The 13,815-nt window shown below is 40.9% G+C and overlaps 1 protein-coding gene across 2 annotated transcripts in view; it reads left to right on the forward strand.

Annotated features, from left to right (window-relative positions):
* The first annotated feature begins 10,707 nt into the window (after window positions 1–10,707).
* The window catches only part of LOC149173853 (uncharacterized), a 188,164-nt gene continuing 185,056 nt past the window's right edge, over window positions 10,708–13,815 (forward strand). The window contains exon 1 of one of the 2 annotated variants that reach the window (XM_089424756.1): window positions 10,708–10,968. In XM_089424756.1, coding sequence (XP_089280882.1) covers window positions 10,856–10,968 — 113 coding nt within the window. In that variant the 5' untranslated portion in view covers window positions 10,708–10,855. The remainder of the gene's footprint in view (window positions 10,969–13,815) is intronic. The other variant, XM_089424757.1, reaches the window with a different exon arrangement.

Consider the following 13,815-nt stretch of genomic DNA (forward strand, 5'->3'; position numbering starts at 1 on the left):
TTGGTTGCATGTTGAGGTGTGATGATTCACAGGACTCCATAAATGGGCCAAGAGGGCCGGTTTATTTGATGATCTCGTGCGAGCCCATACGCACGAGGGAGAATAAGTAACACCATATGGGCTGGGGACAAATTCAATAAACACTACATAGGCTAGTGGTTCCTTTGTCTTGTGTAGCTCTTGATGGATAGCTCTTGAAGGGCTATGGGACCATCTTGAGGAGGCCAAGTGCTTAATGTTCTAGGCTAGGTGCCTGTTATTGGATTGGGATGCCGAAGTCTGGTGGGGGTGTAAGGACTTCGATGCCTGGGGCTATGCGCCTTAGTAGTTGTGGAGGGAGTGGGCCAGCCTTGCGAGATGCCTAGAGTCATTGAGTACCGTACTGGATGCCTGCCTTGGGGCAGATGAGGTCTGAGTCAGGCGCGAGCCTTGGGGCTAGCCTTGGACTAGGATACAGACCGGGGAGGCTTATGCCTGGTTCTGAAAGTGGGAAAAAGGACAGAGATTCCTTGAGATTTCTTGAGTGTTGTGAAACTTTCGATGCCTGCTGGTTATACTAGTTCAGCAGAGGGTGTAGGGCAAACATGAAGTAATAAATAACTAAATAAATAAAATATTAAATAATTCAACTTAACTTCGGGACGAAGTTCCTTAAAGTGGGGAAGTATGTAATGTCCCTTAATAATAAATAATAATAATAAAAAAATAATAATAAATAATAAATAATATAATATAATATTTTTTTTTTTACAAATTCGGATGCTATGTATTGATTGAAAAAAGTGCTGAGGCATAAAGCCATACAAGGATTGCTGCGGGAGCATTACAAAACCAAGGATAGAGAATAAGGTCCCTATCCCTAAGATGGATTCTTAAAATACGGACTACTAAAGAGCTAGTACTACTGTATATTCGAACAAACTGAAGACACAAAATTTTGCATTTGCAATACATGATTTAATCGATGGAAATATGACTGATATTCCTCGCGGTAGAGTCCTCTGGGTGCTGATCTGCTTCCATTGGTTTGACGCTTGAAGAAGTTGATTTGTCTTTCTGCTTGGCTTCCAAAATGTCTCTTATAATTGCCAATGATTCCTCGGCATGGATGCATCTGTTGCTAAGCCCGTTGAACTGGTCCTGAAGCGAGTGAACCCTTTGGAGAAACAATCCCATTTCTGTACGGTATTTAGCATGGAGGTTCCTGAACTGCTCCTCAAATTTTCCTTCCAGACAGTGGATCTTTTCTGCGTGCCTAGCTTCCATATTTCGCACTTGATCTTCCAGAATTCGCTGTTGAGATCTGACCTCATCAAATTCTGCTTGAAGGTCTCGGCAGTGAAAACATTCCTCAGAACGCGCCATCACAGGATAGGGATTGATTATGAAAAAGACAGAGCCACGAGAGATGCCTAAGGGCTCTGTGAGAATACAAAGGAGAGGGGGCCGCGGATTGGAGTCTGATCTAAATAAGCTACCGCCGCGGGAGAACAAAGGCCCGAAACTCAACTTCGCGGTTAAGGGGGCAGGGAGATGACTCTCAGGGAGTTGAGATGAAAAGAAAAAAGGGGAAAATAGCCAGGGGAGAGCTAGTGAGGGGAGCGGGTTGAAGAGCCAAATTTCGTCGATCGGCAGAGGCGCTGACAGGGGAACGGAGGAGATAGAAGGAGGGCTGCTGAAGCTCTTGATCGATACTTCAGATCTGATCCTGTAATAATCCAAAAGATAGGTTAGAAAAATAAAGAGCAGGGGAAATAAGAACGATACCAAGGCACCTCTTCTATGTCGCTGCTGGCTCTGATTGCTTCCTTCAACTTCACAGAGATGATTTGGGATTTTATGATGTAAATTCTGGGTTCCTGCACTCCTATTTAAAGATTGAATCCGCCTGCGGCTTCCTGCTTTCTTATCAGAGGACCGATTCTCTGCTGCAATAAAATATTTTGATGGTTTTCTGGCACGATTGTCTGAGGCGTCGAGATCCTTGGTCAGTCCTCGGAGATTTTGAAATTTGCTTGGGATTGCAAATGGGCTGCTGGACGAGTTCTGCAGCTGATTGATTAGGCCTTTCGAACGCCCGAAATCTGTAGATACCATACCTCCCGCACGCTTGTTGGAGTTGCACATTTGGGTTTTGTCAGAGATCGCCTTATTCATGGCAGAGGTTGAAAGGTGGATTGCTGACTGTGCCTTAGGGTTCCCTCTTGACATCCGACGGCTTTATTGGCATGCCTGTCAGCTGCCCCGTTGTGTGTGCGCAGAATATGATAGAAGCGGATTGAATTGAAGTGATCAGTGAGGAGATTGATGCGGCAGAGGTGTTGTTGGAGGCTGCTATTTGATGACGGTCTGTGATGATTCATATATCCTATGACAATCGCAGAGTCTCCTAGCACGATTGCCTTTTTGATTCCCCTTTTTTGCAGTTGCTGCAAACCTTGGAACAGAGCAAGCGCCTCCGCAATATTATTTGTTTTGACTCCTAAGCTCCATTCATAGCTACTTATTTCTTCTCCTTTCTCATCTAGAATAACTCCTCCTGCTCCTGCAGGTCCTGGATTGGACTTAGAGGCCCCGTCAAAGAGTAAAATTGGACAGTTATTGCTCGTCATCTATCTCTTGAATTCCTGAGATGGGAGTCTTATTTCCCATTGCTTGGTCTTGTGGTTTGGATTCACGCTCCTTCTCTGCATGCTGTGGTGTTGGCCTGCACTGTCTAGAATATGACTGATCATGATTCTTTCCTCAGTAGTATGATCGGTGACTTTGATGATATCAGCGCTTTTGACAACTATTGTTTCCTGCGCTAGAAGATGAGCACTTCTACAAGTTATTCTAGCATTGCCTTCTTGGTTTTGAAAAATTTTCTTGTTTCTAGTGATCCAGATCTTCCAGAGAAGATTATGAGGGATGATGTCCCAGGTTCTTTTGACTATCTTGCTCCGCTTATCTTTCCAAGGGCAATTCCTTCTCCAATATAGAATTGTCTCAGCTATGTTTTGCTGGGGCTGCCAGTTTAATTCGCCGAGTTTGGCCATTATAGTCCAACATCTCTTCGCAAAGGCACATTCAAGAAAAAGATGGTGGATGGTCTCCTCCTCAGAGCAGCAGTTGGGGCAGATGGAGGGACCATGTATCCCTCTTTTTTTTAAATTTTCCGAGGTGAGAATTTTCCCTTTAAGCAGCAGCCAGATGAAAAATTTGACCTTTGGGATGGCCTCAGATTTCCAGATTATCCGCCATTGGTTCCAAACCGGAGATTGATAGGTGCTATTGCAGATGAATTGATAGCCAGATTTAATGGTATACCCTGAGCCCGTGGGGTCCCATCTGAGTCCATCTAGAGCTCCTTTTTTAATTGGCGCTCGGTTTTGGAGGTTTTTTATAAGAGCTTGTAAGCTAGAGCCCAAGTGTGGAGGAATATCCGGAAATTCCCAGCTAAGCCAAGCTCCGCTCTCTTCGTCCCATTTTGAAATTTGATCCAACCTCTGAATGCCCTTACTGTGCAGGTAATGAATAATGGGAATGGCTTCTTCTACAGAATTTGTTGGTTGAAGACCCATAATTTTATCAGTGGCATAATTAATGCTGCTCCCATCCCCTGGAATTTTTGAAGTGTTTTGGGTAAGAATGGGGATTGCTTTCTTACAAAGTTGCCATATTTTGGTGGAGTCCCGAGTTGGAATATCAGATTCAAGTAATCTTTGCCTGCTGTTTGTAAGATACTTGCATTCGAAAACCTGTTTCCACCATGCTTTAGGTTCACTGATGAGCCTCCAAGCCATTTTAATTCCAAAGGCAAGGTTCAGTAATTTAGGCATTCTGATTCCCAATCCACCTCTGTCTGGTGATTGGATTACAGTTCTCCAATTGACCAAATTGAATCTGCTTTTATCTTGTCTCCCTCCTTGCCATAAAAAGTTACGGAGCGCAATTTCTAGCTTGTTATGGAATGAAGCTGGAGCATGATAAAGAGTGAAGCGATATAATGGTAAGGAGGAAATACCTGATTTAAGCAAGATTAATCTACCCGCTGGGTTGAGCCATTGAGTTCCCCATTGTTGCACCTTTCTTTTAACTTTGTCAATTACTTCACTCCAGGTGGATGCTTTAAGAGCGCCCAAGGTAACTGGCATTCCTAGATATGTGAAGTGGTCCCAGGTTTCTTTGTGGGCAACTCCAAATATATTAGCAATGTTGTGAGCTGTTTGGCTGGAGATGTTCCATCCGTAGATGCAGCTTTTATGAAGATTGACTTCGCCTCCAGAGCACTCCATAAATTGATCAAGGATAGATTTGAAGCGCCTTGCTATTGTTGTGGAGGCCCCGCCAATTAGCAAGGTATCATCAGCAAATTGTGAATGATTGATATTTTTAACTCCATTCCCATACTTGATGCCCGAGATAAGGCCTACTCTTCGCTTGTGATCAAGGTTGCTGCTGAAGGATTCCGCCATCATGATAAAGAGATAGGGAGAGAGAGGGCATCCTTGCCTTAGGCCTCTTGAGGATTGAAATGATTCACAGGGGCGGCCATTGATGAGAGGCGAGATCCAAGGGCCAATGATGCATGTAGCTATGGTGCTTATGAATTCAGGGCTGAAGCCCATTTTTCCCATGACAGCGTACAAGAAGGAGTGCCTGACTCGGTCAAATGCGTTAGCTAAATCTAGCTTGAGGACGAAACCTTTCTCTTGTCTGGAGGTGCTAGAATGAATAGCTTCTTGAACCAAGGTGATGGAATCATGAATCTGCCTGTTAGCCATGAAGCCGCCCTGATTTTCGGATATAATAGTAGGCAGCAATGGTTGAAGTCTAGCAGCTATGATTTTTGCAAAGATCTTATAAGATGTATTGCACAAGGAGATAGGCCTGAACCTGGAAAAGGAGGTGGGCCTGGATTCCTTGGGGATGAGGGCGAGATATGTTGAATTAGTGAACCCCCCCATTTTTTTTTTCCTTTGAATTCCTTTCATCATCTTAACCAAGTCTTTTTTTATCAAATACCAGTGGTCTCTGTAGAAATTAATGGAGAAGCCATCTGGACCTGGAGATTTGTCTGGTTGAAGAGTCCAGATGGCTTTTTTAACCTCTTCCTCTGTTATTTCTCTATTCATCCTTTCATTTTCTTCAGCCATAATTTTCCTTGGAAGGTGTTGGAGAAAGGTCGTGTAGTCCCGAGCGTCTCCATTTTCAGTGAGGAGGTTCTTGAAGTGATGGAAGGCTGCCTCTTTGATAGAGTCCTGGTCGTCATGCCTGCTGCCTTGACTGTCAGTGATAGAGGTCACAATGTTTCTTGACTTTTTTACGGTGGCCTGCTTGTGAAAGTATGCTGTATTTTTGTCCCCTTCTTTTAACCATGTTTCTCGCGACTTAAGCCTCCATTTGACTTCTTCTGCTCTCTTGATTTGAGTGAGCTGTTCCTGCATTTCCCATTCCTTGTCTTTGAGCTGATTAGTAAATCCTTGCTCTTCTATTTTTTTTTGTATCTCTTCCAAGCTCTGCTGCAATTTTCCTTTGATTTTTTCTGGTTCTTGGTAGCTAGTTTTTGCCCAATCCTTAAGGGCTTTCCTTATGTTTCGAATTTTAGTTTCCCAAATATAATTTGGGGATCCTTCAACATGTTTCTTCCATGTTTCTGCTATAATAGATTCAGCCTCGATGCTATCCTTCCATAGAGGATTGTATCTGAAAGGGATTGGTCCCTGGTTGGCATGTGGGTCCAACGTTAGGAGAATGGGGGAATGGTCTGAAGCTGTAGCGCTTAGAATTTTAGAATGTCCTGCAGCAAAATTTGAGAGAAGAGAAACATTAATCAAGATTCTGTCCAGCCTTTCCATAATGTTACCTGGTCCCAGACGTCTATTATTCCATGTGTATTTTCTGTTCTTTGGTTTAATGTCCAGCAATTCAACTTCCGCCATGATGGTTTCTAGCTGTCTTCTAAAAGGATCTGGGGTGAAGACTCCCCCCCTTTTCTCATTCGCGTGGAGAATTAAATTGAGATCTCCCGCAAGGATAAGATTTGTATTCTGTTCCTTATCTATTTCCTGCTTCAATTCATTCCAGCATTGTTCCTTTTCCCGAAAATGGTTAGGGACATAAATATTATAAATGATAATATCCCAGTTTTCTTCTTTGTTGACGAGGTTGGTCCTGATCCAGTTTGAGTTGATGACTGATGATGCACAATTCCAATACTGCTTTTTCCACATAGTGGTGATTCCTCCAGAGGCTCCTCTGGAGGCGCTACTGATCCCTATGAAGGATCTTTGCGAATCAATGATTGTCTGCATATCATTCTGATTTTGTTTGGTTTCCTGAAGCAAAACAATTTCAGGGCTTTCTGAATGAAGTAGATCTTTAAGGGCCGCTATTTTGGAGGGGTGCCCCATACCCCGGCTATTCCAAGATAAAAGCTTCATCATAAGACACTCGATCGAGGAGGTGCTCGCCTCTCAAGTTCTTTGGCTGCTAAATCTTTCTCTTGGGAACCTATAATGAAGGAGTCCATAGGGGTTTGAGTCCCTAGAGCTATATCCTTTTGCGAACTTTCTTCCCGGTGCTGCTTAGCTGATTTTCTGCCTGGTCCAGATTTCTTGAAGATGTCACCGGATGCACCAAGATCTTTGGAGGAACTTCTGGTGGTTCTTATGGGCTGCATTCCGGGGGCTGTCTGAGCTGGATTCGAAGAGGTCAAGGGGGGCTCAATGCGGGTCAAAACTGGCTGTTCAGAATGAGGGCCATCATTGGTCACTTTCGATTTATTTTTGGACAAGCTCCTATCAGCAGAGCGAGGAGGGGAAGCACAGAGGGGGGAGGAGGGGGAGGTTCCGGGGACTTTGGGAGAAGAGGGGGGGGATGGAGGTTCCTCTGATGCAAGTGAGCCAAAGGGATTGGAGGACGAAGGGAAGACAGGGGAGGAAGGATGGTTTCCGAGGAGAGGTTCTTTGGGATCGGGGGGAGAGTTGGACTTCTTTTTTTTCCTTACTAATTCCCATTCTTCCTCTTGAGTTTCAGACGTAGTATTGTTGTTTTCTGGCTTAGATTTAGGGCACCTATTCGCAAAATGACCATACTCGTGACATACCTTACACTTGAAGGGTAGTTGTTCGTAGTCCACCTGCTGAATGTGCGTCCACTGATCCACTCTGAGTTTGACTGCCTCTGGAAGACCTTTGCCCAAGTCTACCTCCACACAGATCCTGGCGCAAGCATACATATTTTCCTTTGGTTCAGATCTATCCACATATTTACCTATAGCGTTTCCTATTGCTCGAACAGTTTCATCAGCCCAGCAGTGAAGCGGCAGATGTGGAAGACGAACCCAAACAGGGACAGCATTAGGAACATCCATTTCAGGATCAAAGCTCGGGGTCCAACGATTGAGATAAAGACCTCTTGAATCCATAAAATATGGTCCATTTCTGAATATAAGATTGCGATCATCTATTGATTCAAACAGGAACGTATAGAATCCTCTGCCGCAAAACCTTATGGCAATTTTTCCTTGTACCATGGCGTTCCAATTTCTTTCCACCCATCGTTGAACCGCTCGAGGGGAGGGCCAAAGGCCCGTGAACTGGCCAACCAAACCGCGATCAGCTAGGGCTACAGCAGATCTCCTTGGAAGAGAGAGAGGAAGAGGAATTTCCGGGATTTCATCGAGCTTTTTGATAAATTTAGAGGCAGAAGGTCGAATCCGCTCAACATTATCTTCAGGGATTAGAGAAGCGAAGGCTTTCTCAAAGTCGGGCTGGGATGGGCCAAGAGGATCCATCGAAGAGGGTTGCAGGCAAACTCGAGAAGGAAGGGGCAGGAGGCCCAGAAAGCAGGCCGCTACGAGGGGCTGCCCACAGGCCGAGCCAAACGCAAAGAACGGGCAGGAGGCCCAGGGAGGCTAGGGGCGCGGCCGAGGAGATCAGGGGGGCCAGCAAGCCCGGCAGCAGGGCTGCCAAGGCTCGACGGGGACGAGCAGGGTTTCAGAGGCGGGGGCAGGGCGCCATCACCAGCACGCGATCCTAAAAAATGAACATATTATAAGTAATAATATAATATAATATTAAAATACAAGAAAATAAATAATAAACAATAAATAAAAAAAATAGTAATAGTAAATAAATAATAAATAAAAATAGAATAATAAATAACAATACTAAAGCTCTAAATCAATATAAAAAGAAATAAAACAAGAAAGCGGTAAAAATTAGTAGAGCTATCAAAAAGTAAAAACAAAAGAAATAAAACAAGAAAGCAATAAAGTTGCATGTAGACACATGGAGTGTGTGCATGTGGTTCCCCTTCCAATGTTTGCTCTATTTAATAGATGGTGAGGAAGATGAAAGGCATTCCATCATTCCATGATTCCACCATCCATTCTCTTGGGAGAATAGTATTGTGAGACAAAGAATTCCCTGGCAATAATACGTTGATTGAGGGCTCGGGGGTGGCCAGTTATAGCAAGATTTTGTGCAACTGAGCTTACGGTTGGGTGGAGAGTCATTCCCAAGACTTTGTTGCAAGTAGCAAAATTCAACTAGCGTTCCACAGGTAAGTTGTCTCTCTTCACTCATACTTTTGTAATTTAATGTTAACTAGTTGATAAAGTGCTTGTTGATTATAAATCACTTGATTAATCTAATTAATTATGTGTTGTTATTTCGGGGCTGTTACAGGCCATACTGCTGTAATTAATGTAAAGTAACATGGAAGTCCAAGAGACCCACATATGAAGTTGAAGAGTCATGTAAGTTAAACAATCATGAGGTAAGTCGAAGAGTCACAAGGGTCAAGTTCACCCTTGGCTAAATATACCCCTCATTTGTACATGCAATAGACTTTTCACCTTGGCTCCTCCCACATAACCTCGAGAGTCTGTAGAATTTTCTTTGAGGAGCGAGCAGTGGCTCCAATGCCCCACTACTTGGGTTTAGTGATGTATGGTGCACGGATGTGTCTTGGAAATTTCGCTTAATTTAGAAGCTTGTTAACAAGCCAACACATTTTCACACATGTATTGTATTCATTTGTAAGACTATTCTCTGGACGCTTGTAATGCATGTTGCTTTAACTTGTACTAAGATAGTTGAACTATTTCGGTTGTTTTAGTGCATACGTTGTTGGAAATGTGTTGTATCAATTGTTATCATTGTCTCGCCTGTGTGGACTACTCCACTGGACACTAAACATATTCATTCTTGTAAACTAGTTATAATGACCATTGCTCTTGTGTGGACTACTCCATTGGGTGTCGTACGTGCTATCTGTTCACTTTGTGTTTGTGACTGCCGCATCTGTGTGGACTACTCCGTCGGAAGCTGTGCAAATCCTGCTGTGTTGTGTGTCTTTACCTGGGTTGGGACTACTCCCTTTCAACTTGAGACTCATTCTCACCCTCTCCCTCTGCAGTGAAAGAACTTAGACAAAAGTTACACTAAGCACTCACTAGACACACGAACCTCGCTGTTTGAAGACTAAGTATACCACTCTCATGTGCTGACAAGCAAGAGCCAAGGCATATCTTTAAGATAATGTCAACCGGGCCATCATACCGGATAGACTCCTACACTAAACAGTGTGGGGTCTAGTTGGGACTTCATACCGGGGAGATCCCCTGAATGTTGGCGGGTCCAACACCGTCAACACTAAGTCAAATTACATAAAAAATAAAAATTAAATTAAATAAAAAAATTAATGTAACTTAATGTAAACATTTTCACGAGGTCAAATAAAATAAAGAAATAAAAATAACACTATAAAAATAAAAACGAGTCATGGTATTGATCCACGGTATTCATGTGGAATATATTTAAAGAGAGGAATTAAACCAGCCTAGATCCATCTTAACTCTGGATTTAGGGATCAAATCTCTTGAGATGCAAACCTCTTTTAGGGTGAAAAGATATTTGATCCTTCTTGGTGCTTGGTAGATTCAAAGTTCAGATGGTAAATATGTTGGATTTAGGGATCAAATCTCTTGAGATGCAAACCTCTTTTAGGGTGAAAAGATATTTGATCCTTCTTGGTGCTTGGTAGATTCAAAGTTCAGATGGTAGATATGTTGTAATGTCTTAGATCTTAGACTTTTGTGATCCATATTGATGATAAGACTGTCTTTCGGATTAATCACATTATTGAGATTTGGTCGATGTTTCGAACCAACTAATGTGGTTCATCCTCGGGCAAAGGTCTAGGTCAAATTACATAAAACTAAAAATAAAATAAAGTAAAATAATTAATAAAATAATTATCAATAAAACATATTGAGTAGGTCAAATTACATAAAAATAATTAAAGCATTCCAGATTGAAGTGCTTAGATAGATCTCTTGAGATGCGAACCTTTTTTAGAGTGAAAATAGATTTGCCCCTCTAGACTATTGGTAGATCAAAATTTAAGATAAATCTAGACTAGTGATATTCTAACAAAACTTAAATAAAAAATTAAGATAAATCCAAGCTAATAATATTCTACCAAAACCTAAAAGTAAATTTTTAATGTATTTTTATAATTAATAATTTATATATTGTTACTTAGATTTTTTTTTTTTGATAATAATTTATATATTATTGTTTCTTTTCTAATTAATAATCCTCACATATATATATATATATTAAGTATTAATAATAAAAAGAAGAAGTTGTTATGATTTAATTAATTTTTAGGAATATTTTAATAGGTTAGATACTGCTTAAACCCATTAGAATTTCACGCTTGTCTATGAGACCAAGGTGGGCTTTCTGTCTTGCAAAACAACACTAGCTATTCATGAAATTTTCCTCGATTAACGAATGTGGCACTGACAATTACAAATTTCTTTCTGATAACATTCCTTCTATTCGTATTGTGGAGCGAAATGGTGAATTTCTATGAAGATGACGATCCAGAAGGCGAGGCCCCCGTCGTCAAAACTCAGGCCGAACTCACGCTCCAAAATCTGCTTCAGAAACAGCTTTCAACAGCTCACAGGTTTTATCATGGATTAAACTCCAACCAAGTTTATCATCATGATTTCAGAAAGAAAAAAATACCGATACAATTTACAGACCAACTACATATCAATTCACGCCGAAGCCAATGTAGAATTTGCTATTGTATCACTTTATTCCGGATAGAGATATTTCGAACATCTTTGAATTCATTCCGTGGCAAACAGTTCTGAGAGTTCGAAGGCTTTTACAGCTTTTTTACTAAACACAAAATTCAAAAGGAAACACTGGATTCATTGAATGAGAAAATTGGGCGAGGGTTTTAACTTTTATTGCCACAGTTTGATGAAGAAGGAAATACTGTATTCGTTGAAAGAAAAAAATAGGCGAGGTTTTAAACTTTTATTGGCACACTTTGATGAAAACTTTTGAAGAGTATTTCTTTCATCTTCTTAACGGGGGTTTTTATTTATTGTGGGCGCAACAAAATGTAGCTTTGCATCGCTGGGGTCTACTCGCCTTTTTTTTTTTAATTATCATAAGATAACAATTCGGACTCTTGAATAGAATACTTCGGCTTCGTCTACCGAAGATGGTCATTACTGGTCGGAATCCGATAGATTTATTTATTTCAAAAAAATCTGGGAATAGGAGTGTTTCAATTGGGAATAGAGTTAGTAGGAGATCGGAAAATTTTGAAATTTGAAAAAAAAAAATTTCGGCCAGATTTTATCAAAATCTTACAGAAATTTTCATAATTTTCCGAACAAATTGAAGCCTAGTTAGACTACAGCGAATACTTCCATTTCTCTATTAATATAACAATATTTACTCGGCATTTCATTAAAAAAAAAGTCACCAGAGAAAAACATAGAACCTAGAAACTTTCGACTGCCTCAAAGGCTGCAAATAAAAATGATAAAGTGCATGTTCTAAGGGCCATACGAAATAGCAACATAAACAATGAAGGCTAACTGTGCTTGATTCTGGGTTTAGTCCATATCACTTTGACGAGATATCGATTCCTCACAGTTAAAAAAAGAATATAGGCTAACTGAACATAAAGCTTGACATCAGGTAGCACATTGTCTTTATCCCCTTTATTTGGGCCCTAAGTTGCAGAAGATGCACTTTAGGGAACTGTACCGCACTCAGAAATGTATTTGGTACCACCCTGAAACATATTTCACAGCCATACCACAGGTCCTCACAGCCTGAAATGCACTTCGTACAGCCTGAAATGCATTTCAAGGCCGCACCATGGGTTCTTACAGCGCATTTTAGATAATTTTTGACTGGGTTTGACAAAAAATGCAGGCAATATTTGGCAAATTTAAATTCTTAAAGTAATTTATGGTGGTAATTTTAAATGTTGGTAATTTTTTTTATTCTTTTACTTAAATTTTTAGCATGATTATTAATTGTTTTAGGATATTTGAGAGTGATTCCAATCTCATTGAACTTTATGTGGAAAAGGTAGAATTTCACATTCTATTCAGAATTCAGTAGATCTAACAGTTTCCAGGATTTCAGGATTAGTAAGATTGCAGCATTTTCGTTGTATTCTATCAAGTATGGGGTATGGGATTGGTATTTAATCAAAAACATCAAACCTTCTATTTACCTCGATGTTGGTGCTGATTGTTGAACTCCTTTGTCGTGGCCTTAGCAAAATTATATTCCTTTCAAGTCAAAATCATTGATTAGGCATGTTAAGCTTTCTCTATAATATTTTAAAGCTTGGATTAGGTAGTTTCATCAAAATTACAGTGTTGGTTGATGTTGCTGGAGGATAAGGTAGAGGAAAAGGCTAGATGAGGAGGCAGAGGGTGATACTAAGGATGAGGATCCCAATATTAGCGATGGTGGAACCGTGCTTCTTGTTTATGTTTTTCATCATGTTCTTTTCTTATTTATTCATAATGCTTTCTTCCAAAGTTTCAATATAATGTGCTATTTAAAATAGCGCACACATATATATTGTTGTAATATCATGTTGCCCTGTTTCCAAATTTCGAGGGCGAGGGCCATGTTTCCAGTGTGTTTTCATTTAGGAAACTTGTACCTGTTTCCTCGTATCATGTAGTTTAGTAACTGGCACTCATCCTTCAATAGTAGGCTCTTAATTTGGTGGGGGATAAGGGTCCCATTTGTCATATCCTTTTTGCTTAGATCGATTTTCCACATCTTAAATGGCAACTTTAGTTGAGGGAATTCAGCACTTGTTGGCGGATAGGGCGGAGAGCAGTTGTGGTGCTCCATGCATTCACACGCAAGTTGATTGCCTTGTATTGAGGGCATCTGTTAGTCTTGTGATTGGGCTGATCCAAGAGGAGATTGAGCACTTGAAGGGACTTGACTGAGGTGCATAGAGGCATCCCCCAATTTAGGAAATTTGTGCAGATGTGTTAGCGCTACTTTGTGAATGTGCATCTGGATTGCAAATGAAGGTTGGCACCAATAAGAGCACCATCATATCAAATACATGTGCCACTAAGTTGAAGATTATGAAACAAGCAATAATTTTGTTTTCTTTAAATGAAAAATAAAATTTCAACTACAATTAATTGGCATGTTGCGTGGAACTTGATAATTCAAGGGATTTGTTGCCTAAAATGGTAGACTTCCAATAAATGGTGGTAGGGACTAGTTAACTACATAGTAGAGGTCCACTCTCAGGTTGACTTAGCATAATGACAAAAGTGGGTTGAGACACTCCTAGATATTGAAGTTGTTGGCATAAAGGAAGGGCATGCAAAATCTAAGACAAGGCAAAGACTGTTTTCTTAGGTTTGATAAGCGTCCTTTCCTAACTCACAAAATTTGTGCAGATGTGTCAACGCTATCTTGCTAACTTGCACTTGGCAAACGAAGAATGGCACCAATT

The sequence above is a fragment of the Pinus tabuliformis genome, chromosome 4_2, assembly GCF_031772625.1.
Source record: "Pinus tabuliformis cultivar Carrire ecotype Pingquan chromosome 4_2, CPIR1, whole genome shotgun sequence".
In the NCBI taxonomy this organism is placed as follows: domain Eukaryota; kingdom Viridiplantae; phylum Streptophyta; class Pinopsida; order Pinales; family Pinaceae; genus Pinus; species Pinus tabuliformis.